The sequence below is a fragment of the Rhineura floridana genome, chromosome 1 (genome assembly GCF_030035675.1).
Source record: "Rhineura floridana isolate rRhiFlo1 chromosome 1, rRhiFlo1.hap2, whole genome shotgun sequence".
NCBI lineage: Eukaryota > Metazoa > Chordata > Lepidosauria > Squamata > Rhineuridae > Rhineura > Rhineura floridana.
The window spans coordinates 66,033,989-66,060,555 of record NC_084480.1 but is presented as its reverse complement, the minus strand read 5'-3'; the positions used below and the strand labels follow the sequence as shown (position 1 = coordinate 66,060,555).

Below are 26,567 nucleotides of genomic sequence, written 5' to 3'. Positions count from 1 at the left end.
TAAATCACATTTGCTTTACAAAGAACTACTTCATTCAACTCTAACTGCTTCTAATATTATACTTTTCCTCCATCAAAGGAAGTATTTATATGTGACAGACATAATTATGCTAAGAAATAAGCAAAAAAAATATTTTGAAAAGTTAAAATGTACTTTGTAAAAGAATATTCTGTATAAAAGAAGAAAGGTCTTCCCTAGTTGCATTTAGTAAAAGCATATTGAAAAGTAAAAAAAAATGCTCTGAAGATGGTACAGTACTTATTTTTCTCTGACGGAAAAAATATTTTAGCATTGAATAGCTTCTAAAAGACTTTGATACCTCTTTTATCACTGCGGCCAGTTTAAACATTTTCATGCTTTAAGTGTACATTTTAAAATACAGTCTCCATTTCAATGGGGGAGATTGAAAATAATAGGCTTAAGATTTTGATTGAAACTTTTCCAGTCATGGGACGTTTGTGTTTAATTCACTTTTATTGGAAACCTTTGGCAACCAAAAGATAATATTCAGCACAACTAACTCTGGTTGTGTACATTGGAACTCTGAATGCAATCCTATAAATTTGAGATTGACAACTGGAGTTTTCAGCATTTGGGGATCTGACTCATTAATTGCAAAACTTCAAGGCTTAGTTCTGGTCTAATAAAAAATATTGTCATATCTCATTATTGTTATTATTTTGCTAAAGTTAAGCTGACAGTTCCTGGCATTCCTTTGTTTTTTAAAAGGCTATCAAATCTTGTCTTTTCTTTTGCTCCTTTAATCAGGGCTGTGTTTTAAATGTGGCAATTCATAATCCTTGACTGTACCTCAGTTGCTTCTTCTTCCAGTCAGTCCTTTCGCTCCACCCCACTTTAAAAATCTTGCACAGACATAACTACTCACACATGGGCAGGAAGCCTTAGGGTTTCAGAGCCCTCCAGGCCTCTATATCTCCCTTGAGGACTTTCCCCAGGTGGCAGCCTAACCCATTGTGTAGTGGCAAATTCAGAAGTGCACGGTCCCTTCATCATACTCACAGCCATACCTTCCCATCCTTTCCCCCCATTCTAGCTTGAGAATGAGATTTTTGTTAATGCCTTCTCTCACAACAGCAGACATCCCGAGGAGCCAATAAGCATGAAAGGGGAGAGTGTTATCTACTGAGAAGAGTCTTCTCAATGGCTGACTCACATCCTTTCACACTGATTGGCTCCAATCAGCAGGAAAGGACAAGGAAGCATGTTAGACAACTCTGCTCAGTGGCTAACACACTCCCTTTTCATTCTGATTGCCTCATAAGGTGCTGGAGACATAGGGACCCTGCTTCCAAAAAAGTAAGGGATCTAAGACTTCCTCCGAGACCCCAGATGGCTACACCCCGACCCTAACCCCAAGCCCCACTCATGAGTGTCCATAGATTTTTTCCGGCAGGGAAGGGAAGCAAAGTAAAACACTAAAAGGGGGAGCAGGCTAGTTTTTCATGCACACACACAAAATAAGAATAGTGACTCATATCTTAGGTTCCACAAATGCTATAATTTTTTTTAACAAGTCAGGAATCTGGGGATTATGGTTCATTGTGGGGCTGCCCCCTCATTTCCCCATAAATGCCCATGGCCACACTGCCACCAGTTCTACTCCATGCCTTCCTTGGGTACTTTTGCCTAGTTGAAGTGTGTCCTTGAGCTGTGGAAATACCCCTTATTTGTCTAGATGCAATATGGAAACATGGGGCTGGGTGGGTAGGAATGGAGACACCTTTAGCCTTTGTATGACTGGCATGTAATTAGATTTTTAGATTAGATTTAAAATTTGTACCCTGCTTTTATATTACAGAAATAAAGAAATGTACAATGAAGAATAATACAATATAAAACAATACAAAATACTGAATACAATGTAAAATATAAATGCAATATAAGATATTAAATTACATATTGAATACAATAACAAAAATATAGTATTAACAATACAATGATAACAATTATACTCCAGATGCTGTTCCTCTTGCTATCTTTAGCAGAACAGAGGATTCAAGACCCCTTTCCAGATACCCCACAAGACCTCCCCAAAATGCTGTACTCCCCCCAGTATCCACCCAAAGGCAGCCATCCAAGGCACTAGCAGTGTACATCTATAGTCTCCCTCCGGTAGCTCTGGGTGATCCTAAGCAAGTGGTGTCTGTCAGGACTCTTTCTGTCAGGATCCCACCTCAGGTGCCACCTGCTAGGATCCTGCCTGTGGTCACTGCCTTGTCACAGACCCACCTCAGGGTCCTGGTCTGTAAACAGTTCTCTCACCGGCTCTAGCAAAGATCTCTCAATATCCCACTGCTAGACAGAACCACCAGTCACTCCCTGTAAAACAATATCGCCTTGAGACTGCGCCTTAGTCTCCTCCTGGCTTATTGCTACTTTGTGTCTGGGTGCACTTGCAGGCCACAACTCCCCTGTATATTTGTGCCTATAAAGAATACAGCCCTGGGTTGCTCTGGATACCTGATGATGTTACACTATCTCTTCACCGCTGCCACCACTGATACTGTTTCCCAACCTTGGTATATGCCCTGCCCACCCTTCTGTTCTGTGTAAACCCAGCCAAGGATCAGGCGTTCTGGTAAACTAAGAAATATTTATTTATATTCACAGAGAATAACAAGATTACTTAAAGGTATAGTCAAAAAGCATGTGGTTTCATAAGATGCATTACTCTTTATGTTTCTAGTCATCAATAACCTGCCTCACTACCCACCTAATCCAATCCAACCCACAAAACCAACTCCAACCTCGCTCAGAACTCCCACCAACAGAACTCTCTCCAGAACTGTCATCCTCTCATTTATACCTTCAGACACCCAAACGCTCAGCCAATCATAATACAACATTCTCCAGCATTTCAGCCCATGTACTCCCCCCTGTCACTCAGTCTACTTACCACATATACTCTAATAAACCCGCACTTACCATATTTACAGTATTATAAATACAGGGGCATCACAGTGTCATCTCCATCTCACACTACACCTACTCGCCCTCCGCTAAGAGCTACAGTATGAGAGCCCTGTTGCTGACACACTTTGGCTTGCGCTCTTGTCAAGCACCAGCTTAGATACTATACCTGGGGAGATAAAAAAACAACGAATCTTCAGTCAAGGAGCCAGCTTCACCTCTCTCCATCCAAGCACACAACAGTCCCACCCTCCTGTAGCCTACTGTACAAAAGTAAATGTATCTGTTGGTCTGTCCAATTTTTGTTCCCAGTCATGGGGTAATCCTGATATCTTGACAAAAACACAGTTGGCTGCAGGAGGCATGAGGCCTTTTACACTCTCCTGAGCAAATACAGGAAGGGGAAAAAAAAGTCTGGTCTGTTCATTCTAGTTCTAATTTGGACAGCATGTGTTTCAAGCAAGCACTTGCTATCTGGAGAGAGTGTTATCTTTTCAGGGTTGTGGATGTTTTAACAGCCCTAGAGACCAAAGGACCTGGCTGGCACGATAAAGCCAGACTCAGTCCTGTCTCAATGGTTTATTATTACACACTTATAGTACATGTTCTCATAGTACACAAATTTTAACACTAATAATCTAACATGGGTTAATATTAGAAATGTACTCAACCGCTCCTAAAACACACTGGATGGTTGCTCAGACCCAATCAGTGGGCACAGATCTTACTAAAGGTGAGGGGGCTAGGAACAGGAGTAGTGAAGTGGTTTTCAGGACAGATGGTGAATCCAAGGAGCCACCTCATAGGCTAGCATGGGGCCTTTTAAAGAGTTAAATGTTGATGTCCTTAATGAGGTGATCAGATGATGATGGGGTGATATTTACTAACCACTCAATTAGTTGTTTACAATACATCCAGTGCATTATATAACTTGTCAATCAAATCTGGTTTGAGCCTGTTTTGGATAGCTCCCCAACCACTCTGACTTATAACAACTTTTTGCTGTTGTCATTTCTTGAGGGAGGGGCACCATTTGGAGATAAGGTATATTAACAGTGGTAAACAATGAGGTGCCAGTACTCATATCTTGATAGAAGTCCCGTGGGTGCTAGCACAAAATGGTGCGATGGGCAGCAGAAAAAGGTGCCGTGGTGAGTACTGTCACAAAAAAGTTCTTCAGGTGAGATTATGTGTGGTCCAGTCTAGTTCTGGACACCACCCTATATTTGCCACACTGCATTCTCATCATGTATTATTACCGCTACCCTTGAAATGGTGGCTTGGGTCCATGCACTGGATGCTTCTTACTCCCTATAGTTGCATTTAGTAGTTTTTCCATAATAATATCCAATATAATGTCCCATGGAAAAGTCCTTCAGTAAGGCCCTTAACTGATGAGTTTCAATATCCTTACTTTTCCTGCCTCACTAGACTCAAGGCCTCAAAAGCAGTATGGTGTAGTGGCTAAAGTGTCAGATTAGGACCTAGGAGGCCAGGGTTGAAACCACTCAGCCATGAAAGCTCAGTAGCTGATCCTGGGCTAGTCATTATCACTCAGCTGAACCTTCCTCATGGGGTTATTGTGAAGATAACGTGGTGTGGGGAGAAGCATGTACTTTGAGCTCCACAGAGAAAGAAAACAAACAAATTATGTGTAGGCATGCAGTGAATGCTAAATCAGAAGATCCCTTTTAGAGATCCTTCCTTCTAAAGTACATTACATCTGGAGGTTTCTTCTTCGGGAGACTTTCCAGAATACTATAAGAGGGTAGCATTTATCTCCTTTGCTGTTGTCCCAATCAATGATACTTGTTTGTGGAACCTGCACCCCTTTAAGCTAGTTTAGATGTGAGGGACAGAGGACATGCTCAGGATCACTGCTGCTGAGGTGAGAAGGGAAAAGTTGCTGAGGAACTGCTCTTGGGAAATTCCTTGAGTTGAAACGATGTATTCTGCTGCTGTTGGGGTAGCAAGCGGTCGATGAAGGAAAAGGCTAAGGCTGGATTCAAATACAAAAATACTGAGACAGTTTAAAGAGCACTTGTGCGTTAGGCAGTTCTAAGAAAGTGTACCCAGCTGTAACTAGAGATGTGAAGGCCCAGAAGGAGAAAAAAGAAAAAAATGCTCCCCTCATTTTCCCCAAAGCTTTTTTTGTTTTGTTTTGTTTTTCTGAAAAATTGAAAAAAGTGGACTATGACATGTGAAAGGGACTTAGAAGCTTGTTTCAAACCAGGCAAACTTTCCATTTTTAGAAGTCCATGATAGATATGAAGCAGAAGAAACTGACAGGGAATGCTCAGATAAATAAGACTGATTAAATTTCATGTAGTATTCAATGAGTCTTGTTTTCTCCCCTCTTTTTCTTAGGTCTTTCTATGGAAATAAGTGCTTTATGTTTGCTAGACATTGTGGAGGACTAGAGGAAACATAGTAATTTCCAGAATACATAGTAGTCTTTTTTTTTTTTACAATACTGTTGACTGTTCCTCCTGTTTTTATTGTTTTTGCCTGCTCTTCATAAACTGGTAAAACAAAAGAGATGCTAGGTTCCTCAGCAGCGTCTAGCTTTGTTACACTTTTTTTAAAAAAATGAAAAATTAAATTTGTAATAACTGTTTGAATAAACTGTACTTCTAACATGATAGTTTAACGGAAAATCAAGTCATACATAATTTCTTATGTTCCTAAAATAACAAAGTGACTTTCAATCTGCAAAGGGTGCTAAAAAAGAGTGTTGCATGTTTTCAATTTTTCCCCAAAATTCTCTTTTTTCCAAGAAAAAGAAATGTTTTTTTCCCTCTAGACTTCAAAATTTCCAGAAATTTTATATCTCTAACTGTAACCATGATTATTTAAAGATTTATAAACGGCCACCTAACAAATATTTCTGGAGTGGTGTGCAACAAAAATATCAAAAAAGAACAACATATATACAATGGAAGCTTGTTACGATGGGTTGGCTGGGGGACAAAGGATGCACCCATTATATAGGGGTGCTGTGTTATAATGAAAACTGCAGCACTGTATACAGTATTGTACTCTGGGACATTGTCACACCCTTGGTATGTCCGAATCCAAGGTACAGCAAGCCATGTTATAAGGAGCTTCTACTGTAGTATGTAATTTTAGTATACATAACAGTCTAAAAACAGACCTTACAAGCAACAAATTACAAGATTCCATATAAATCGCCTTGAGACAGACGTAAAAGGTGATACACAAAGTTATAATCAACAACAATGAACCAACCAAATGGCTGGATACACTCATCAGGAAAAGCCCTGTTTAAAAGATAAGTTTAGGTGGTATGTAGCCCAAAGCTGGGCTGCTTTAATACAGAAGAGGTGTTTACTATGCAACCTGCAAGTATTCCTCCCTTTCCTGGTTCCAAGGATAGTTGAATTGTTTATTCTGAACAGCCTGAAAGTACAATGTAAGCCACGGGGGGGGGGGGGGTCTTGAATATTAGCCACCTGGAGGAATCCAGCCTCAGGAGGGTTTCATGTGCATACTGGGAAGGATTACAAAAGAATCATAGGAATTGAGTTAGGGAGCAGTAAGCTGCCTGTTTAAGAGTTGGTTGTAATTGTTGTTTTTGCAAATTAATTTGGATGTTTGGAATGTAGCTCAATTTAAAAAGGGGGGAGGGAAACTGCCAAAGAAAGCACAAAGGCTTACTAAGAAGCATGATAATGCTTCTTTATAAAATTCATAACCACTGTTCCAAACTAAAAAAGAGGAGGGGGGTCACTTATCTTACAACAATCAAAAATCTGCTATGGTTGTCACATTCAAATGCAAAGCTTCCTTCTTTGGATCCTAATCCACAGTATCAGCTTGGCTTCCCACAGACAACTGCTAGCAAAATGACAAGAGAATTCATGGTTATTAAAATACATAGAAAAACCTTGCTAAGCCATACACCTTATGATTCACCAGACAAAAGCTCTTTCTAATTCTTAACAAATACAGGACAGCTAAAAATCCAAAAAGGTGTTCCATTTCCAACATACCATCTTCATTGTGGCTTTTTAAAAAACCAAAACATTCAAAAGTTCAAGTACTCTAACAGAGGGTTTTTTTAAATCAACTTGTGGATGACATTAGGTTTAAAGCTATGAGGCGGGCTGCTGAAAACCTGCAAAAAACTATATCAGGTTTTAGAAGATCACCACTTCTACAATGACAGGCATGACTCCTAGACTGATTACACAGTTATTCCATTTACCTCTAAGGAGCTCAGGGCAGTGAAGTCATGTTGTGTTAACAATCACCCAGTACGATAGCGAAGTAAATTGACACATATTTAAATATGTAATTTCATCTTATAATGTACACTGTAAAAAAACTTCTGATTTTATTTACATTTTGAATTTTTTTGGTCAACCTGTTTTTAACATCTGATTTTTATCAATATTTTAATGTATATTTTATGTAAATACTTGAGAGGTTTTATTAGTAAGTGGTAAATAAATCCTGTTAAATAAATAAAACAAAAAGACAGTGGCCATGTTTGCACATAACACTAAGCCACAGTTAAGACAAACCAAGCTTGTAAGTCAACAACAGACCATGGGTTATAAACATGGTTTGCTTGTGGTTAACAAGCCACAGTTAAGCTGCTGGGCTGGATGATCAAACAGACTATGTTTTACTAAACCATGGGTTAGTAAATCATGACTTAGTATAATGTGCGAGCCACTCCAATGACTGTCCAAAGGCCACTCAATGAGTTTTGTGACCAAGTGAGGATTTGAACTGGGATCTCTCTGGTCTTAGCCCAACACTCTAACCATTAGACTGCATTGCCACTATTCGCATTCTACAATATGTGATAATACATGTGCAGTTTAAAGCTTCTGCATGATTATTCTTTTTTACCACATATCATGCTTTCCCTAAAATGCACACTAGCTGTGCTGATGAGCACAATGTAGTTTCAATACCTCAAATGTACAATTATTTCTGTTATTCACATTTTGCTCTTTTAGGACCACTTCATAAAAGAAACTGTGTCATCTTAAACGGTCATGGAACTGGATTTTTCTCAGCTGGTGTCTTCATTTGCTTAATTGAACTATTTAACTTGCATTCATAGACATGATTCATTTGACACAAGCCTCATAATTTATATTTCAATATTCAGCTTTACTATCAAATATCTGGTATTGTTTGAAAACAGGTTTCAATTTCTTGTCAGTTTTGTGCCATGCTACCATTGGAATATAACTTAAGAATCACCACACAATCACTACACCACACAATCTACTGGGAACCTCCTCTTCACAAGTAACCCCCCCCCCACAACACACTTGACTGCTTTTGGACAACTATAATTCATTTTATCACGGGGTGGGTAGAGATGGCTTGTGCATTAGGGGATTATATCTGCCTTTTTTCGTGTAATAGGCATATTTTGTACTGTAATAAACATTTTCATTTAAAATTAATTAACATCTTATGTATGTCTATGTATGAATTCAATCAGACTCATTCCCAGGTAAGTGTATATGTCAGATTGGACCAGAAATGCATTACTGGTTTGATTAGCTATATCGTTTGACATTAAATTTTATTTTGTAATAAAGCTGAAAATACAGGCAACAAAAATTGAAACCCTTTAGCTATATATTTTTGCTACTCAACTGTGGGCTGCTTCAGAAATAATACTAAACCAGGGATGTCCAAAAGAGAAGAGGTGCGCTCTGGTGCTATGGATATGATTTATTTGAGTGCTGTACACGTTTAGGAGAATATATCTCCTTCCTCAGGAGCTAAAAACACAAACATTCAAACAGACAAAATAAATGTCTTGGAGACAACCCAGTGGTCATTTATATGAACATAAGGGGTCCCAGGGAATGCAGTAATTATTGAGCTATCACTTTAATATCCCATGCAAGTAAAGTAATGCTCAGGTTTCTACAACTAAGGCTCTTATCATATATGGAGCGAGAAATTCCTGATGTCCAAGCTGGATTTTGAAAGGGAAGAGGTACCAGAGATCATATTGCAAACATATATTGGATAATGGAACGGACCAAGGAATTTCAGAAGAAAATCACCCTATGCTTTATATAGATTGCAGCAAAGCCTTTGATTCTGTAGATCACAAAAATCTATGGAATGCATTAAAAGAAATGGGGGTGCCACAGCATCTGATTGTTATGATGCGTAACCTATACTCTGGACAAGAGGCTACTGTAAGGGCAGAATATGGAGAAAACAATTGGTTCCACATTGGAAAGGGGGTGAGACGGGTGTATTTTCTCACCCTATTTGTTTAATGTATATGCAGAGCATATCATACGGAAAGCGGGTTTGGACCAAGATGTGAAAATTGGAGGGAGAAATATCGATAATTTAAGATATGGAGACGATACCATACTACTAGCAGAAACCAGTAATGATCTGAAACAAATGCTGATGAAAGTTAAAGAGGAAAGCACAAAAGCAGGATTAGAGCTGAATGTCAAGAAGACTAAAGTAATAACAACAGAAGATTTATGCAGCTTCAAAGTTGATAATGAGGACACTGAACTTGTCAAGGATTATCAATACCTTGGCACAGTCATTTACCAGAATGGAAACAATATTCAAGAAATCAGAAGAAGGTTAGGACTGGGGAGGGCAACTATGAGAGAACTAGAAAAGGTCCTCAAATCCAAGATGTATCACTGAACACTAAAGTCAGGATCATTCAGACCTTTGTATTCCTGACTTCTATGTATGGATGTGAAAGTTGGACAGTGAAAAAAGTGGATAAGAGAAAAATCAATTCATTGAAATGTGTTGTTGGAGGAGAGCTTTGCGCATACCATGGACTGCGAAAAAGACAAATAACTGGGTGTTAGAACAAATTAAACCAGAACTATCACTAGAAGCTAAAATGATGAAACTGAGGTTATCATACTTTGGATACCTAATGAGAAGACGCGATTCATTAGAAAAGACAATAATGCTGGGAAAAACAGAAGGGAGTAGAAAAAGAGGAAGACCAAACAAGGGATGGATGGATTCCATAAAGAAAGCCACAGACCTGAACTGAAGATCTGAACAGGGTGGTTTATAAGAGATGCTACTGGAGGTCATAGGGTTGCCATAAGTCGTAATCGACTTGAAGGCACATAATGCACACACAACATTTTACAGACGACATTTAATGTTAAAACGGAAGATTTTTTTTAAAAAACCACTTTTACTTTGATTATAAGTGGTTGTACCCATAATCACATGACATCAAAATAAAATATTACTATGCCCTACTGTTTATCTAGATAAAGAATTGCCTTATTTTACCACTACATAGCTACTTGAAAAACTACTGCTCCAAACCAGGGATAGCCAACATGGTGCCCTCTAGATGTTTTAGATTACAGTTCCCCTCCTCCCTAACCATTGGCTATGCTGACTGAGGCAATGGGAGTTGGAATCCCAAAGATCTGGAGAATACCACATTGGCTGTCCCTGTGCTAAACAGAGTTTAGTGTTACGTGCAGTAGCCTCCAGTTCCCTCCTTCCCTGCTCTAGGGTGGTCACAAGGAGACAGAAAGCTTTTGCTTCTGTTTTCAGCTGAATGTTTTATCGTTTGAACTGGGACTTATGGCTACCATTAACTATAATACTGAAGCAAGTCATGAACATTAATCACAGTTTGGAGTTGGCTTGTTTCAATAACCATTGCTTATCTCAGTTTGTCCAGAATGAGAAACTGTGGTTAGTTGAAAATAGAATCAAAACTTCCTATCTCCTCCTTATAGCTGCACCAGAGAAGTGGGGGGGGGGATTGCATTGGTCCAAGGCTTCTGTGTGAATTGCCAAATTCTGGTTGAGTGTTATACACAGCCTGTATCTAAGACGTACAAGGCAAAATGTACAAGGAGAAAAACACACTTAGCTTGTACTTATATGTATCTATGAACGCCAAGGGTTGGTGCTCAAAGATGGAACAAGTTGGATTTGCCCTTTCTGGGAAAGCTCTCTCCCAGTATCACTTGAGTCAAAATGAATGTACTTATGCCAGATGTCCTGTATTCTATTCACTAATAGGCAAAAAACCTTGCAGTTTAAGAACGTAACTATAGCCAATGGATATTTCTATCAAACTTTAAAAAGCAGGGAAATTGGGCAGCTACAGTGAATGCACCAGGGGAGCAGGAGACCTGACCTCCTCTCTGAGATATTGGACTGCCCTACACATTTGTCAAAATGCAAACACAATTTGGGTTGTTCTTTCACAGTCCAATCCACTTCCTGTGTAGCTTGGAAGAATTTGATAACATGTGCCTCTGAGCATATGGTGAGTGGTGGCAACACCTGCCATCTCCAAAGATGGAGAATTACATTTCTGTATGTTTGTTGGTGTTCTTCTTACTTTGCTTCTTTCTTGTGTTACTATTGTTTCTACAAAGAATCTAATCTAGAAAATTATACTTCCCTCATTATTCATCCTAGAAAACTGTGTCAAATTTATTTTTATTAATTTCAAAGCCTTTTTGTTGGTCAATGTCATATGATGGTGAAGACAGCCTTTTGTGTTTCAATTTGGAGGTTATGTTCTATTTCTATTTTGGGTGCATTAACGGTTGAATCTGAACCTGCAGTGTGATGTAAAATCAGATCGATTACAATCTAGCTGTTGGAACAAACAAACTTGGCCTGCCCAAGATGCAGGTAAAACTGACCATGGGGGAGAGAGGGAAGGCTGGAGTGGGCAGAGGAGGAGGAATAAGGAAGAGGGGAGGGGAGGAGGAAGGGAGAGGAGAGGGGAAGGAGGGGAAAGGCAGGTCTGATCATTTGCATGCTTACTGAGTTCAATGGGATTTACTCCCATGCAATCATGTTTAGGATAGATAAAACTGACCATGGGGGAGGAGAAAGGGAGGGGAGAGGGGAGTGGAAGGAGGGATGGGGGAAGGAGGAGATTGGAAGGGGAGGGGAGGGGCAAAAGGGAGGTGATAGGGAAGGACGAGGGGAGGGCAGGTTTGATCATTTGCATGCTTGAATTCAATGTGATTTACTCCCATGCAATCATGCTTAATATAGGTAAAACTGACCATGAGGGGGAAGGGGAGGGAAGGGGGGGGACGGGGGGAGTGGAGTGGAAGGAGGGGTGGGAGATTGGAAAGGGAGGGGGAGTTGGATGGAAGGGGCAAGAGGGAAGGGGAGGAAAGGGCAAGAGGGAGGGGGAAGGAGAGAGGAGAAGGAAGGGTGGGTTTGATCATTTGCATACTTTTTCAGTTCTGTGGGATTTATTTCTGTGCAATTATGTTTACGATAGGTGAAACTGACCTGGGGGAGGGGCGGAGAGGAGGAGGAGGAGAGGAGGAGATTGGGTGGCTGGGCACTGGGCAGAGGGGAAGCCCCTTTCCAAAAGTAAAACATTGTGAACAGTATCGTTGTTTTTTAGCGTTTCCCCTACATTTTTATTCTACAGCAGACACATGTAATCTCCCATCTAAATTTAAACCAAAGCTGTCCCTGGCCACATCCACACCAGACCTTTATTTCACTTTGGACAGTCATGGCTTCTCCCAAAGAATCCTGGGAAGTGTAGTTAGTGAAGGGTGCTAGAGTTGCTGGGAGATGCCTTGTTCCCTCACAGAGCTTCAGTCAGAGCGGCTAACTGTAGTCTGGCCACTGGAGCTCTGTAAGGGGAATAAGAGTCTCCTCTCAACACCCTTCACAAACAACACTTCCCAGGATTCTTTGGGGGAAGCCATGACTGTCTAAAGTGAAATAAAGGTCTGGTGTATGGGTGTGTCCCCCTGATTATTCAAGCCAAGCAGCTGTGAGCCTAGCTGACACTGACAGTTGGTTCTTACTGAGCATACCCAACGTTATCATTGAGTTCCATGTAAAATTTCTTAAGTTAGTTAAAAATCAGCCAGACATTTTTTTTAACTTTTAAACTGCAGAAGATGAAGGTTAGAGGTCGGAGCAAGAGGTCGGAGCAAGGTCAGTAATAGGGTTACAGGCACTCTGTGAACATGGCTGATTTTTAATTAATTTCAACAAATGATGAGAACTCTGACAGAAAAAAGTCCAAAAGGGGTCCAGGTTTTTTCCTCTCTTTTTACACTTTGAACTCTTGATTCTCTGACTGTTTTGTGTATCGCCATGAAAATTTAGAGTGTTGTGAAGCAAGCGTTTCTGAGTTCAGGACTATATGTTTTGTAAGGTTTTGTTTTGAAATGAGCTTATGGGAAGCATCAGAATGGCATGGGGGGTATTTTCAATTTAACATTGTGGAATGCGAAAAAGCCATGCTGGCTATAGTATACAGCACTCTCGTGGTTGTATAATACTGTGCACATGCAATACCAAACATTTTTATATATACTTAAAGCAGCAATGGGTAACTGGGGGTCCTCCAGATCCTGTTGGGCTATAGCTCCCATCAGCTCTGACCACTGATGATGCTGGTTGGGAGTTGGAGTCCAATGACAACTGGATCCCCTTTCCAGACTTAAAAAAACCACCAGAAATCCTCAAAACTCTTCTATTAATGCCTGCAGCTCCTTCAACCAAGAAGAGTTTAGGTAGGCATTTCTGGAATTGTTCTGTCTTTCAGCCTGAATTGGCTTCTTGCTCGTCTTTTTATGTTTCTACCACTGAGTTCCAACCTTAACTACACTGCCAGACTGGAAGACTGGAATGTAGTTCAAGCTGGAGTGTTCTTGACAGGTGTCCTGGGCTGTCACTGTCTGTTGAAGTTTGACTACTGGATCCAAGGTCCACACCCATGTTGGGAACCAAAAGGTTTATCTAACAAGATTACATACAACTCCAGGGCAGGGCTTCTCCTAGTACCAAGGAGGGAAGAGGGGGATAATGGAGGCTGGGCTGTATTTACAGTGCACAGTTACTTACTGTATGTAAATATAACACATACTGCAGGGATGTAGTCATCCAGGATCTCAGGGGCCTCAGCCCACTTACTTTCTGAGGAGCTAGGCCCCAACAAGGTTCCTACATCTCCAGTAATCTGCGAGCAAATCAGCATAAAAGGGAAACGTGTTAGCCACTGAGAAGAGTCTTCTAACTTGCTTCCTTGTCCTTTCTTGCAGATCGGAACCAATCCGAGTGAAAGGAGTTCCAACTTCAAAAAAAACAAGCTGTGGAAAGAATTCTGGAACTGCAGGAGGCAGTGAACCATCAGTTTGACAGTAACAGAAAACACTGTAGGCACTGAACTCAGTAATTCCAGATATATTGCTGACAGTGAGAAAGGGCCATCAAATGGTGACACTGATAGAGAAGCAGAAAGCATGGCCAGATTATTTCATAATCTTTGAAGGGTGTGGCCGTGACTATTATGAAGGCACTCTGAACTTCCGGATTTGCCACTACATTACTACAAAAATGTACTGCCTTCAAGTCGATTCCGATTTATGGAAGACACTACACCAGCAGTAATTCTACTCCAGGCTCTTTTGTCAGCACAAGCTTTTAAACAAGTTAACCAGGTCTACAATGGGAGGACCTCCTCTTCAGCTGTAGTCGTTGACACCTTTCATATCTAGTGACAAAGTTGGGCAGCATATTGCGAGCCAGCATAATTTCTCCAAGTAAACGTGGCTAGGAGGAAGAGGCTGTAAAACTGTGATCACTTTCTTGATAATAAACCGCACTGAATTCACATGGGATTTATTTGTGAGTAAACATGCGTCACAGGATGAAGTTACATCACCAAAACTAGAAGAGCCGCTTCTTACATTCTTTTACTTCCTTTCTATTCCGTTTCTTGAGCAGCGGCCGCAGTGGTCTCCGGCAACCGTTTTTAAAGTTAGGGAAGCCGCGGTCTCCGCCTCCTCTGGCCACCTATTGGCCGGATTTTGCTCATCTTTTCACCGCCAGGGAAAGGGCGGGGCTAAGTGACGCCCCGGAGACTAGCGGCGGCCTCCTCTGCTGTTACCTAAACTGGAAGGCAACGTGAGAGGATCATAGAGGGATTGGAGCTAAGAGCTGTTTGGAGCGCATGGACGTTGGGCAAGAGGGCTTTGCCCAGGAGAAGCCGCCGCCTTTGATCCCTGAGCATCAAGCCAGCTTTTTATTATATTTCCCTCTCCTTTCTCTTTTTAAAAATCCATCCTCCCAAACAAAGGAAACAGAAGGAATTTGTGTGTGTGTATAGATATATATATATATTTGCAGGAGGGAAGAAGACATGCGTTCGATTAGGAAGAGGTGGACTATCTGCACGATAAGTATCCTCCTGATTTTTTACAAGACAAAAGAGATTGCAAGAACTGAGGAGCACCAGGAGACACAACCCACCGGGTAAATGCAGAGTGTTTGCTTGAAACACACACACATTTTCATTTTTACAAAGGAGAAGAGAGCGGGGATGGGCGCAGCGTGGTAAGCTGCAGGAGCTGCATTTGGCTTGCCCTCTTTAGACCTCGCCGCTTTTCATTCATCAGCCGTGCCTCTTTTTGATGGTTTTTGTGTGTTTTGATCTGTCGCCTGTGATTCCCCTTCTCGCTTAAGGAAGCGTTCTCTATGGGTTCAGGGCGATACGTTGCTGAAATAAATCTCTCGGTTTGTCTGGGGAGGTGAGGAGACTAGGAGTAAAAATGAGGTTTCAAATGATTAATGCCGGTCAGGGAATTGGTAATTGATAAGGTGAGCCAAGCAAAAGAGGAGATGCGTTTTTTTTAAAAGCAGCGATTGGTTCTAAAGTAGCGAGCGGTTTGCAATGCAGAAAGCGGTGTCACGGCGGCTCTGTTACGTTTTTGTGCTGATAAGGGGGAGTGGCATTTCTCCGAAGTTTGGCTGGCAAGATTATTTTACCAGGTGCTATCGGCCTGATCCTTGACTGAAATTCGATGGCAGTTATTCCTAAGGAAGTGCACATAGGAGTCAACATCTCCCCGCAACAGGAGGTAATGCTGTCCCGGAGCAATATAAGCCATGGGTGTGTGTGTTCTTAACGGTTACCCCTCTTATCCTGTCAACAGTAGGGGGAGTGAGCCAAGAGCTGGTGTGCAGTCCGGTCTTAAACAAGGTAACTCCAAATTAGCTTCCTCTGGGTGCGTTAATCATACTCACAATAGACCCATTGAAATCAGTGGGTCTATTCGGAGTATGATGTAGTGAGATATCGCCCATTTGTCTCAATGCATCTATTGGTGGAATTTGCTTGTTAGGAAGCGTGTTTGAGATTTCTGCCTTGATCGCCTTGGAAGTTTCTTTGGGAGGTTTGCTTAACTTAGTTCGATGACATGTAGGACGAGTTCTCTGGGACTCTAACAATGCATATACTCCCCCCCTTTTTTTCCTTTAGTTTGTCGCTATAAAAACATGCACCTCCTCTCTCACAAAGGAAACCCTCCTCTGTTACAAAGACCACCGTAGGTTTCTTTCTTGTCGCTCTCTTTTATTGCAACAAAAAAACCCAAGCCTCGTGCGGCTTTCCACTTGGGGCTTTGTTGTCATTGATTCTTTTGTCAAGCGGGTTCTTCCTTTAAAAAAGCTTTAAAACGTCCTGTGAAAAGTTGCTTTGGCTGAGTCCCTGAACGAAAAACAATTTTTCCTTAAAAAAAAAAAATCTCGTAGAGGATTGCACTTGATTTCCATAGGCTTGCGGAACTAGCTAAAGCAATGAGAGGGAGTGGTGGAGGAATCTTGATGGCGGTAGTGGTGGAGTTGTTCTATTCATGTCGGCGGCAGAGAGGTTTGATAGCTCCACGGAGGGCATTTGTTGCTGCATGATTTCATTGACGCCCGCAAGCATTTTCAAGCGTGGCGATAGCGAATGCTAAAGGAGGCTTGTTGGGCGTAGGGCGACTTTGTCTGGAGTGTGTGTGCTTGCATAGATGGGATGGGGGGGCATGAAATTCTCAGGAGATCCAGCACAGTTCATTGTACAAGCAAAGCAAACCCGTTAGAGTAACTGCGATCCTCTACCCCCTTAACACGCACCTAAGGCACTGTGCGCCAAAGCGTAGCTGCAGGATGTGCAATTTTTTAATTTTTTTTGCGTGCAGTCCAGTACCAATGGGCAGCCGGTCACTTAGCCTGCATCTCTCTCTCTCCCTCTCTGCCTTGCCTTTACATGCCTGCCTGCCAGCGCCTTGGGAAATCTACGTCGGTTCCCTGTGGGGTGGATGGGTGAAGAGGTAGCGATTATTCCGAGGAGGCAGACGGGAAGGGCTGGTCGGCTGCCTGATGAAAGCGTGGGAAAGAGTGCGTCGCTTTCCCTGTATGCTCACGGACTCATTCCCATAGCATATTTATTCGAGTTCAATGGGATTTGCTTCCAATAAGGCTGCAACCCTCCTCCTTCCACCTACCTGGGAGTAACCCCCCCGGAAGTCAGTTGGATTTACGTTTGTGTAGACACGCTGAAGTTTGCACTGTGTTTAGGATTGCACGCTGCGCTGCCCCTCCCCCCCGCATCCCGTACCCTAAGCTGGCGCTCTCTCCTTCCGCTTAGCTGTTCTCAAGGCAGCTCTGCAAAAAAACGAAATGCATATGACTGCACACCGCTGGATCTCTCCCGCGTCCCTCCTTGCTTCCCGGGGCTCTGGCAGGCCAGATGCGCACGACTGGCCCCCAGAGGAGAGGACGCGGTGGCAGCAGCAGGAGCCCGCCATGGCAGTGCTCTCCAGGGCCAGCGGGAGGGGCTTTGGGCTTCCTCTTCGGTGTGTTGTCTAAAGATCCGCGTGGCGGTTTTACAAGGCTTGCACAAACAGGAAAGGCGCTTTGCCGGTGGCCAGGCTTTCCATCGGTGAGGCTGCTGAGTGCAAAAGACAAAAGAGGAGCCCCTTTGTTAGACTGCCAGCCAGATCGGAGCCTTCGGCTTTCCGTCTCCCCCAAAGAGCCTGCGCAACCCAAAGAGTAGGCGGCCTTCTCTTTTAAGTCTAATAATTACAACTCTCGGGGGTGAAACACGGTGTTCCGAAACCATTCTATAAAATTCCACCTAATCTTTGCTGTTTATAACTTGTTTCCAAAATCAAAAATTCCCAGATAAGATTCCTGGGGTTATTCGTTCATTTATTTGAATCCTATGGCTCTCCTCAAACTGTGGACTCCAATTCCATTATCCTTGATTATTGGCAGTAGTGTAGTGGCAAATTGAGAAGTGCAGGGTCCCTTCATGATAGTCACACCATGCCCCCTCACAGCTATGTCCCCAGACATGGCTCTGCAATTGCGGAATTATAGAACCAGAATAAAAGCTCAGTGTGTCTCTCTGGGGGCAAGAAATTTTTTGATTTTAAAAAATTCAGAAATGGAGCCAAGTGTGGGACTAGGATTTGGGAAACCAAGGTACATTGCCATGAAGCTCATTTTTCGCTTAGCCTTGGAGTCAATCAGCATGAAAGGGAAGGTGTGTGTTAGCTACTGAGAAGAGTCTTCTCAGTAATGGACTCATCTCTGTTCATTCTAATTGACTCCAATCAGCACAAATGGACAAGGAAGCATATTGTAAGCCAATTGAGAAGACTCTTCTTAGTGGCTAACATGATCCCTTTTTATGCCAGTTGGCTTGTACATAGGGGTCCTGCTGGGATCTGCTATTAAAACAGTATGGGGTCTATGACCTGACTCCGTGACCCTGGTCGACTACACTCCTGACCATTGGTAATGCTGGCTGGGGCTGATGGAATTTGGTGTCCAATATCATCTGGAGAGCCACAAGTTCCTCATCCCTGTTTTCTTTCCTGTCCAAACTTCAGTTGCTTTCCAGTGTCTTGTTTATTCAGCATTCACCCTGATTTATCTGCACCAACTTTGCAGGGAGGTTAGACACTGTCAGCTATTTATTGAACAGTATTTCTGATTTGTTTGAGAGGAGGTAATACAATTTTATTTTTATTTCTTACATTTATATACTGCCTCTTCCTCCAAGGTGGTGTACATGGTTCTCCCCTCTCCGGTTTATCCCTGCAACAACCCTGTGAGGTAGGCTAGGCTGAGAGATGGATTTTGCATCAATCATTACCCCACATTTTCCAACACATTTTCCCATCAATTTTGGGGGGGAGGGGAGAAAGTGAGTTTGCGCACAAGAGTGTCAAATCAGCTTTAGCTGCAGAACCTGAATTTGCACAAGCTGAATTTGCTGGCATATGTTTGAATCCCACCTGAAAATAGTGATAGTCTGCAAATATCCTTGAACTATTAAAAGCATAGATTGAGAGTGCATAACAGTGCAACTTGACGTTTGATTTTTCTAGTTCTCCAAAGTGTTTAAAATGAGACTCTGTGCTCAAGATCCCTTTTACCACTAGAGTTGTGAAGGCCATGTACGTTTCCCATCATTTGAATGAATATGCTAGCGGGATGAGGGGAAATAGTAATCTACTTTAGTGATAGGGCATGCAGAACCGAGAGTTGGTTCTTGTTCCATTATTTAATGAGTACTGGTGATGCTAGTTAACATTAGGACAAGTAAACAATCAGAGATGGACTTGCAGAACGTGATGGAACGTTCCAGTGGAGCTGGAGCTACTTTTGCTTCCATCTGTGACAAAATTCATGCGCACTCAGTAGGGATGGAAAGTTGTGGCAGTTTCAGTTCTCTCACTTTCTCATTTTCCAATCTTAAATTCAGTTCTCTACATTTCTGCAGCAATTTGTGAGTTTTAAAAAAATCCTCCAGGAAATTCTCCAGCATTTTAGTGCAATTTTTTTGTAATAAACACATTTTTGTAGGCAGCTTTGACTAATGTGCACATTGTTGCTAGCAATTTATTGCCATATAATGCATTTTTGTATATTATTTTCACTCGTATATTCATTTTTATTCAGTTTCCCTTTTCATAAGCATTTTTGTAAACATTGCTTGGCAAACTGCGTTGCAAAATTTGAGTAAGTGTGAATTTTGAAGAATGGCTATGTTTTGGTTCTGATACTGTTTTGGAAAGTGCAAATTTGATAGATTTGGCTTCAGATGTGAACTGAATAGAATTTATTGCCCATTCCTAGCAGTCAGTCACAACAAAACAGGAGTCTGTATTCCCTACTTCTTTGTTGGTTATAAATGGAGCAATCAATAATCTTTGTTTTTTTGGAAAGCTCTGTGCTTTCTCACTGTCTCCTATGGATCATATGGGCTCATGTCACTTGTCCATGGGCCGAGGAAAAAAACAAACCACCTGTCTCTAATGACCTGCTTACTAACCTCAGTAGTGGAACTTGTTACTAACTTCCCGGTCTTAAGCATTGTGCTTGAAAGTTCCATTAACATCAAGTATTTTTTAAAAGGATTGATTTGTTAGAGAGCTGCAGCTAAAGCATAGTATGCTCCCTTAACATGCTGTTTTTTGTTTATTTATTTATAGAAATATTTCTATAACGCTATATCGTTAAAAACATCAAAGCAGTTAACAAGTGTAAAAAACCCCCTACCATAGAATAAAACATTAAAAATACAATATCATCAGATATATACTTATTCTTAGTCTATATTTCCTCATTTTATATCTGCTGTATATTAGTTAACTCTGCCTGTTCAATATCTGCTTGAAATGTTTTGTAGAATTAGTGGCGAATAAATATATTTTTATGACATGAAATGAAAACATAAAAGTAAAATAAAATAAATATTTCTCATTTGTAGACGTCTTTACTTTCCTCTGACTGAAATCTCCACTATCTGGTCTTGCAGAGTTTTAGTCATACTTGTCCCAAACTTCTGTTTGCTTTTGAGATACTTCATAGTGCTACTTGGTTTAACAAAACTCCCAACTTCAGTTTTTACTAAGATATCTAAGCTAATTGAAAGCAGTCTGTGAGATATAAAACTTACAAGACAACACTGAACCTGCTAATTCAGAAGTAATGCTGTGTATGATATGATTCATGCTAGAGTACTGGTTAACTAATCTGAAGGAAGTGTTCATTTTGAACTTTTTGAAACAAACATTCATAGCAATTAGCTTTAACGGTGTGCTTGTATGACTTGCCTTTTAAACGTTTTTATGTCAATATCCTGTATGTTGTAGAATGTACACATCATATTTAGAAACAATGACAGCGGCTACTGCTGTATTGGTCCCAATCATATAGCCATAGCCTGTCAGTGAATTCATCCCTGTGCTGTGTTATATACTTTTAGTTCTGAGTGAGGTCCATTGATCTCAATGACACTTACTTCTGAGTAAACCAAATAATTGGATGTTAGAACAAATTAAACCAGAATTATCACTAGAAGCTAAAATGATGAAACTGAGGTTATCATACTTCGGACACATCATGAGAAGACATGATTGACTAGAGAAGACAATAATGCTGGGATAAACAGAAGGGAGTAGAAAAAGAGGAAGGCCAAACAAGAGATGGATTGATTCCATAAAGGAAGCCACAGACCTGAACCTACAAGATCTGAACCGGGTGGTTCACGACAGATGCTCTTGGAGGTCGTTGATTCACAGGGTCGCCATAAGTCGTAGTCGACTTGAAGGCACATAACAAGAAACCTGCTTAGAATTGAGCTGTAAAAGTGAAGGATTTCAGAGATGAGTGGCCAGATGCCCAGAAGGACAGGTCTCCTGCATCTCTAACAGTTGTGTAGCAGAGGGAATTTCAGGTGGTGTAGATTGTGTGGCAAACTACACCTGGTAGCATTATTTCCTCTGTGCAACTATTGTAGAGAGTAACCCTATCCCCTGTACCATCTGGCCGCTCTAGTGGACCATTGAGGTACCCCTCGAGTTCATTTTTTGGCCAACTTCCCTGCAAATCTGGAAATACATTTTTATTTTTTGTATGTTCTGCCTATTTAATAAAAGAAATAACGTTTTGCTGTTTGTGTTGAGAGCTTTATGTTATGCCACGTGTTGATAAGAGTGATGATGAGTCTCCAGATGAATTGTCTTACTGGATTTGCCTTTGAGTTCAAGGCTAAGCCTGGCTTGCCCTTGCATGGTATATAGTTTTGCAGTTTCTATGGAACAAAGTAACTTGTTTATAAGCTGTGGTAGGGATTTGCTGCCAATGGTGAATAAGAATAAGCAATACATAAAGAAAGAGAGATTCTGCTTAAAAAAACATCAGTGGGGTCACAAAAATAATGTCCAATAGCGCAAGTAAAGACCAGAGGCATAATCCAGCTAAAATTAAGCACACTGAAGTCCCATTTATTTCAGCAGGGTTTAAGAAGTACTTGCCTATCAGGAGAGGATGTTGCTGAGATTCCGACTGTTGTTTCACAGCTTTGCTAGTTGAAAAAGGCTTTTAAATGACAAAGTGAAAGTAAATACAAGCATGTCAGAGATGCCAAAAGCATCAAGAACATCTTCTTGAACTTGCATTTTGAGAAATGTCTTAATACATAACAACTGGGACTTGTAGTGCCCCCAAATGATTTACAGTTGCTTTAATATACCATGGCATGCCAAATAAATCGTGAGCTTTTGGGCCTGCTGCATTTCAAGCATTAGCACTTTTAGGGACAAAAACATTGTGGAAAGCTAACTTCTGTGCCTTATACCACTTTCTGAAAGTTCTCATGGACTACACTTAGTTCAGCAGTGCAGTTTTTGTCCATAAACCATAATGCATTTTGTTCATTTTTCTTTTGAAGTGTATGCTCCAGTGTGGTAGAGATATAGGAAGAAAAGCAGTAATGGCTGGTCATTTTTTTAAAAAAATAACCATTTATTGTGTGTTGAATTAGAAGGCGGAAAAACATTGTGTAATGAATTTTGATGTTGCTCTTTCCTGTTGGATTTATATAGGTATTATTCAATAAAAGATCATATAATTATTCTTTATGGCATGACACTTAAAAGACCACAGCTTTTAATTTGAAAAATCTTCCCCACCCCACAAAAATAATTGTGTCTGAAGTAAGAAGCAAAACATGTTTGGTTTTTCAGTAGGTGGCACTCTTAGCTGTAAATCAATACTGTGTATCAGAGGAGGTGCAAATCCAGCATATATTATGATCATTGATCCTATGATTTCTTCATGTGGTCAAGTTCCAGGGTAATAAGATGTTTTTGAGCAAACTAAAGCCTTTATGCATAGCTATATGTTGAATGAAATTTATATCTGTGGCACATAGAATTCCACTTAGTTTGAAAGTGACTTGTGATCTTCTGATGAGTGGCTGCATATGGATGCTAAGTATTTTTATTTTATTTTGTGAATGTTTGCAGAGGGACCTTAGTTTAGGTCCCATGTTGAATGTCTGGCATCTCCATTTAAAAAGGATCAGGTTGTTGAATGATGGGGGAAACTTCCTGAGAATTTTGAGAGATGCTGCCAATCAAAGTCAACAATACTAGGACAAATAGTCCATCCTGGTATGTATGAGGCAGCTTCCTGTGTGCCCCTAGAAGCAGCTGGACTTTCTCAGTTGACAAAAAGGAATACTGTAGTTGGTAAGAGATTGGAGATCCTTTTGGATTTAAGACTTCCTGCGTGCTAAGGGCTAATCTTACCTACCCTTCCTCATTCCAATATAGTTTTAAACATTCTGAAGTCAAGAATTGCTTAGGTTAGAATACACGCTGCATGCACGCACCCATCCACACAGAAAGAGAGACATGTTGCGTAATGTATGAGCCTCTTGCCTTTTGTGCCTAATAAAGGAAAATAAGTAAAGAAGGAGCTTGCGCAATGTTAGGAAGCAAGGCAAACAGGACTTCTACTCTACTTCTTCTACTTCACTGCTGCCCTGGGCTCCTACTGGGAGGAGAGAATGGGATATAAATCAAATAAATAAATAAATACTCACATGACACAATCCAATTATTTCGCAGAGACACAATCCAGAACGTGAGGCCATGTTAGTCTTCTGTGGCAAAAAGACAGTATATTAATGAATTAGGGCTGCAATTACTTAGAGGTTTTATTTACAGTTAAGCAGTATACACGTTATGTAAATACATACTATGTATGCATTGGAACTAAATTCCACCATTGACAGTTTTGCAGGTAAGTACATGAATATGGAGTGAAGACTTACCTAATTTATTGTAACATGAACTTGCAAGGCAAGGTCCCATAAGGAGGGGTGCTGGGTTTAGATTAGGGTTGCCAGGCCCGGCCTCCAAGAGGTCTTCTGTATCTTTAAAAGTTGTGCAGAGGGAAGGGAGAATTCCACCTTGTGGTTTTTCCCATTATAATGTTGCAAGAACACCTGCACTTGGCTGACTTTCTCTTCTCCTGAAGATACAGGATCAGTCTCAGGCCCTGAACCTGGCAACCCTAGGTTAGATGGATTTCAACAACAGTTAATTATAATTATTGTTATTATTAATGATATTTATTAATCGCTTTTTTCCAAAATGGAACTCAAAGCGACTTACAAAACAAAATGTTGCTCAAAGTGGCTTACGACAAAAGCAAACAACAATTACAAAAACAATTTCATAATAAAATAATACAACAGCAGTAATAAATCAATAACAAATCTCACAGCAAACACAAAAACCTTTTCAATACTGTAAGTATAACATTACATTCTTTAGCAGGTCACATTGCACCTCTTGGCAATATGGCAAAATTAAAAGAAAATTAAGACAGTTTCAGCTGTGCTCCTAGAAACACCCCACCCATGATGTTACTCACAGTCTCACTCCTGCAGCCACTTCTTGGAAGCCCTCCAAAGGCCAGAGGTAGTGGGGTAGCTGGAAACACCACATTTATGATTTTATGCACGGTAGCTCAGACAAGTCCCATCTTCCAGTTAAATGCAATGTCGGAAGCTACTGTTGGCAAAACATAAGTCCAAAGTTTCATTGAATGTATGAGACTAGCCCTACTTTCTGGTGGTTTGGATCCTGGCCATTGATTTAGAAATAAATGAGGAAGTTGCAGACAAGCTGAATTAATTCTTTGCATCTGTGAAAGTTGTATTCATGTCTCAATTGACTTCACATATACAGTGGCCTGGTTTATTTATTTATTTAATTTATATACCGCCCTAAGCCCGAAGGCTCTCTGGGCGGTGTACATGGTTCACACATGACAGAAGCCATGGTTTGTTTAACAAAACACATAGAATCATAGAATAGTAGAGTTGGAAAGGGCCTACAAGTCCATCGAGTCCAACCCCCTGCACAGTGCAGGAATCCAAATCAAAGCATTCCTGACAGATGGCTGTCCAGCTGCCTCTTGAATGCCTCCAGTGTCGGAGAGCCCACTACCTCTCTAGGTAATTGGTTCCATTGTCGTATGGCTCTAGCAGTTAGGAAGTTTTTCCTGATGTTCAGTCAAAATCTGGCTTCCTGCAACTTGAGCCCATTATTCCGTGTCCTGCAGTCTGGGACGAATGAGAAGAGATCCCGGCATTCCTCTATGTGACAACCTTTCATGTACTTGAAGAGTGCTATCATATATCCCCTCAGTCTTCTCCAGACTAAACATGCCCAGTTCTTTCAGTCTCTCCTCATAGGGCTTTGTTTCCAGTCCCCTGATCATCTTTGTTGCCCTCCTCTGAACCCGTTCCAGTTTGTCCGCATCCTTCTTGAAGTGCAGAGACCAGAACTGGATGCAGTATTCAAGATGAGGCCTAACCAGTGCTGAATAGAGGGGAACAAGTAGTTCACGCGATTTGGAAACTATAGTTCTGTTAATGCAGCCTAATATAGCATTTGCCTTTTTTGCAGCCACATCACACTGTTGGCTCATATTCAACTTGTGATCAATGACAATTCCAAGATCCTTCTCACATGCTGAGCCAAGTATCCCCCATCTTATAACTGTGCATTTGGTTTCTTTTTCATAGGTATAGAACTTTGCATTTATCCCTGTTGAATTTCATTCTATTGTTTTCAGCCCAATGCTCCAGCCTGTCAAGGTCCCTTTGAATTTTGTTTCTGTCTTCCACGGTATTAGCTATGCCCCCCAATTTTGTATCATCTGCAAATTTGATAAGCATGCTTTGTACCTCCTCATCCAAGTCGTTAATAAAAATGTTAAAGAGCACTGGCCCAGGACCAAGCCCTGTAGTACCCCACTCATTACTTCCACCCAGTTTGAGAAGGAACCATTGATAAGCACTCTTTGAGTATGATTCTGGAGCCAACTGTGGATCCATCTAATAGTTGTTCCATCCAGCCCACATTTAGCTAGCTTGCTAATCAGAATATCTTGGGGCACTTTGTCAAAAGCTTTGCTGAAGTTGAGATATATTATGTCCACAGCATTCCCACAGTCTACAAGGGAGGTTACCCGATCAAAAAATGAGATGAGATTAGTTTGGCAGGATTTGTTCTTCATAAATCCATGTTGGCTCCTAGTAATCACTGCATTGCTTTCAAGGTGCTTACAGATTGACTGCTTTATAATCTGCTCCAGAACTTTTCCAGGGATTGATGTTAGGCTGACTGGTCTGTAGTTCCCCGGTTCCTCCGTCTTGCCCTTTTTTCAAGATAGGGACAACATTAGCTCTCCTCCAGTCATCTGGCACTTCACCGGTCCTCCACGATTTCGCAAAGATAATAGAGAGCTGAAAGTTCTTCAGCCAGTTCCTTCAATACTCTAGGATGCAGTTTATCGGGCCCTGCCGATTTGAACTCATTCAAAGTGATTAGGTATTCCTTGACCATTTGTCTATCAATCTCAAGGTCCAATCCTGCCCCTTCTACTTCATGTTTCCCGGGCGGGTCATAGGCCCTTTTTTGGGAGAAGATTGAGCCAAAGTAGGAATTGAGCACTTCTGCCTTTTG

At 41.2% G+C, this 26,567-nt stretch overlaps 1 protein-coding gene across 5 annotated transcripts in view; it reads left to right on the top strand.

Annotated features, from left to right (window-relative positions):
* Positions 1–14,821: 14,821 nt before the first annotated feature.
* Positions 14,822–26,567, top strand: part of ST8SIA4 (ST8 alpha-N-acetyl-neuraminide alpha-2,8-sialyltransferase 4) — a 168,924-nt gene continuing 157,178 nt past the window's right edge. For all 5 annotated transcript variants that reach the window (XR_009762183.1, XM_061623217.1, XM_061623265.1 and 2 more), the window contains exon 1: positions 14,822–15,213. Coding sequence is in view for 4 of the 5 variants with exons in the window: in XM_061623217.1 (XP_061479201.1) it covers positions 15,101–15,213 (113 nt within the window). In the remaining variant the exon portion in view is untranslated. The remainder of the gene's footprint in view (positions 15,214–26,567) is intronic.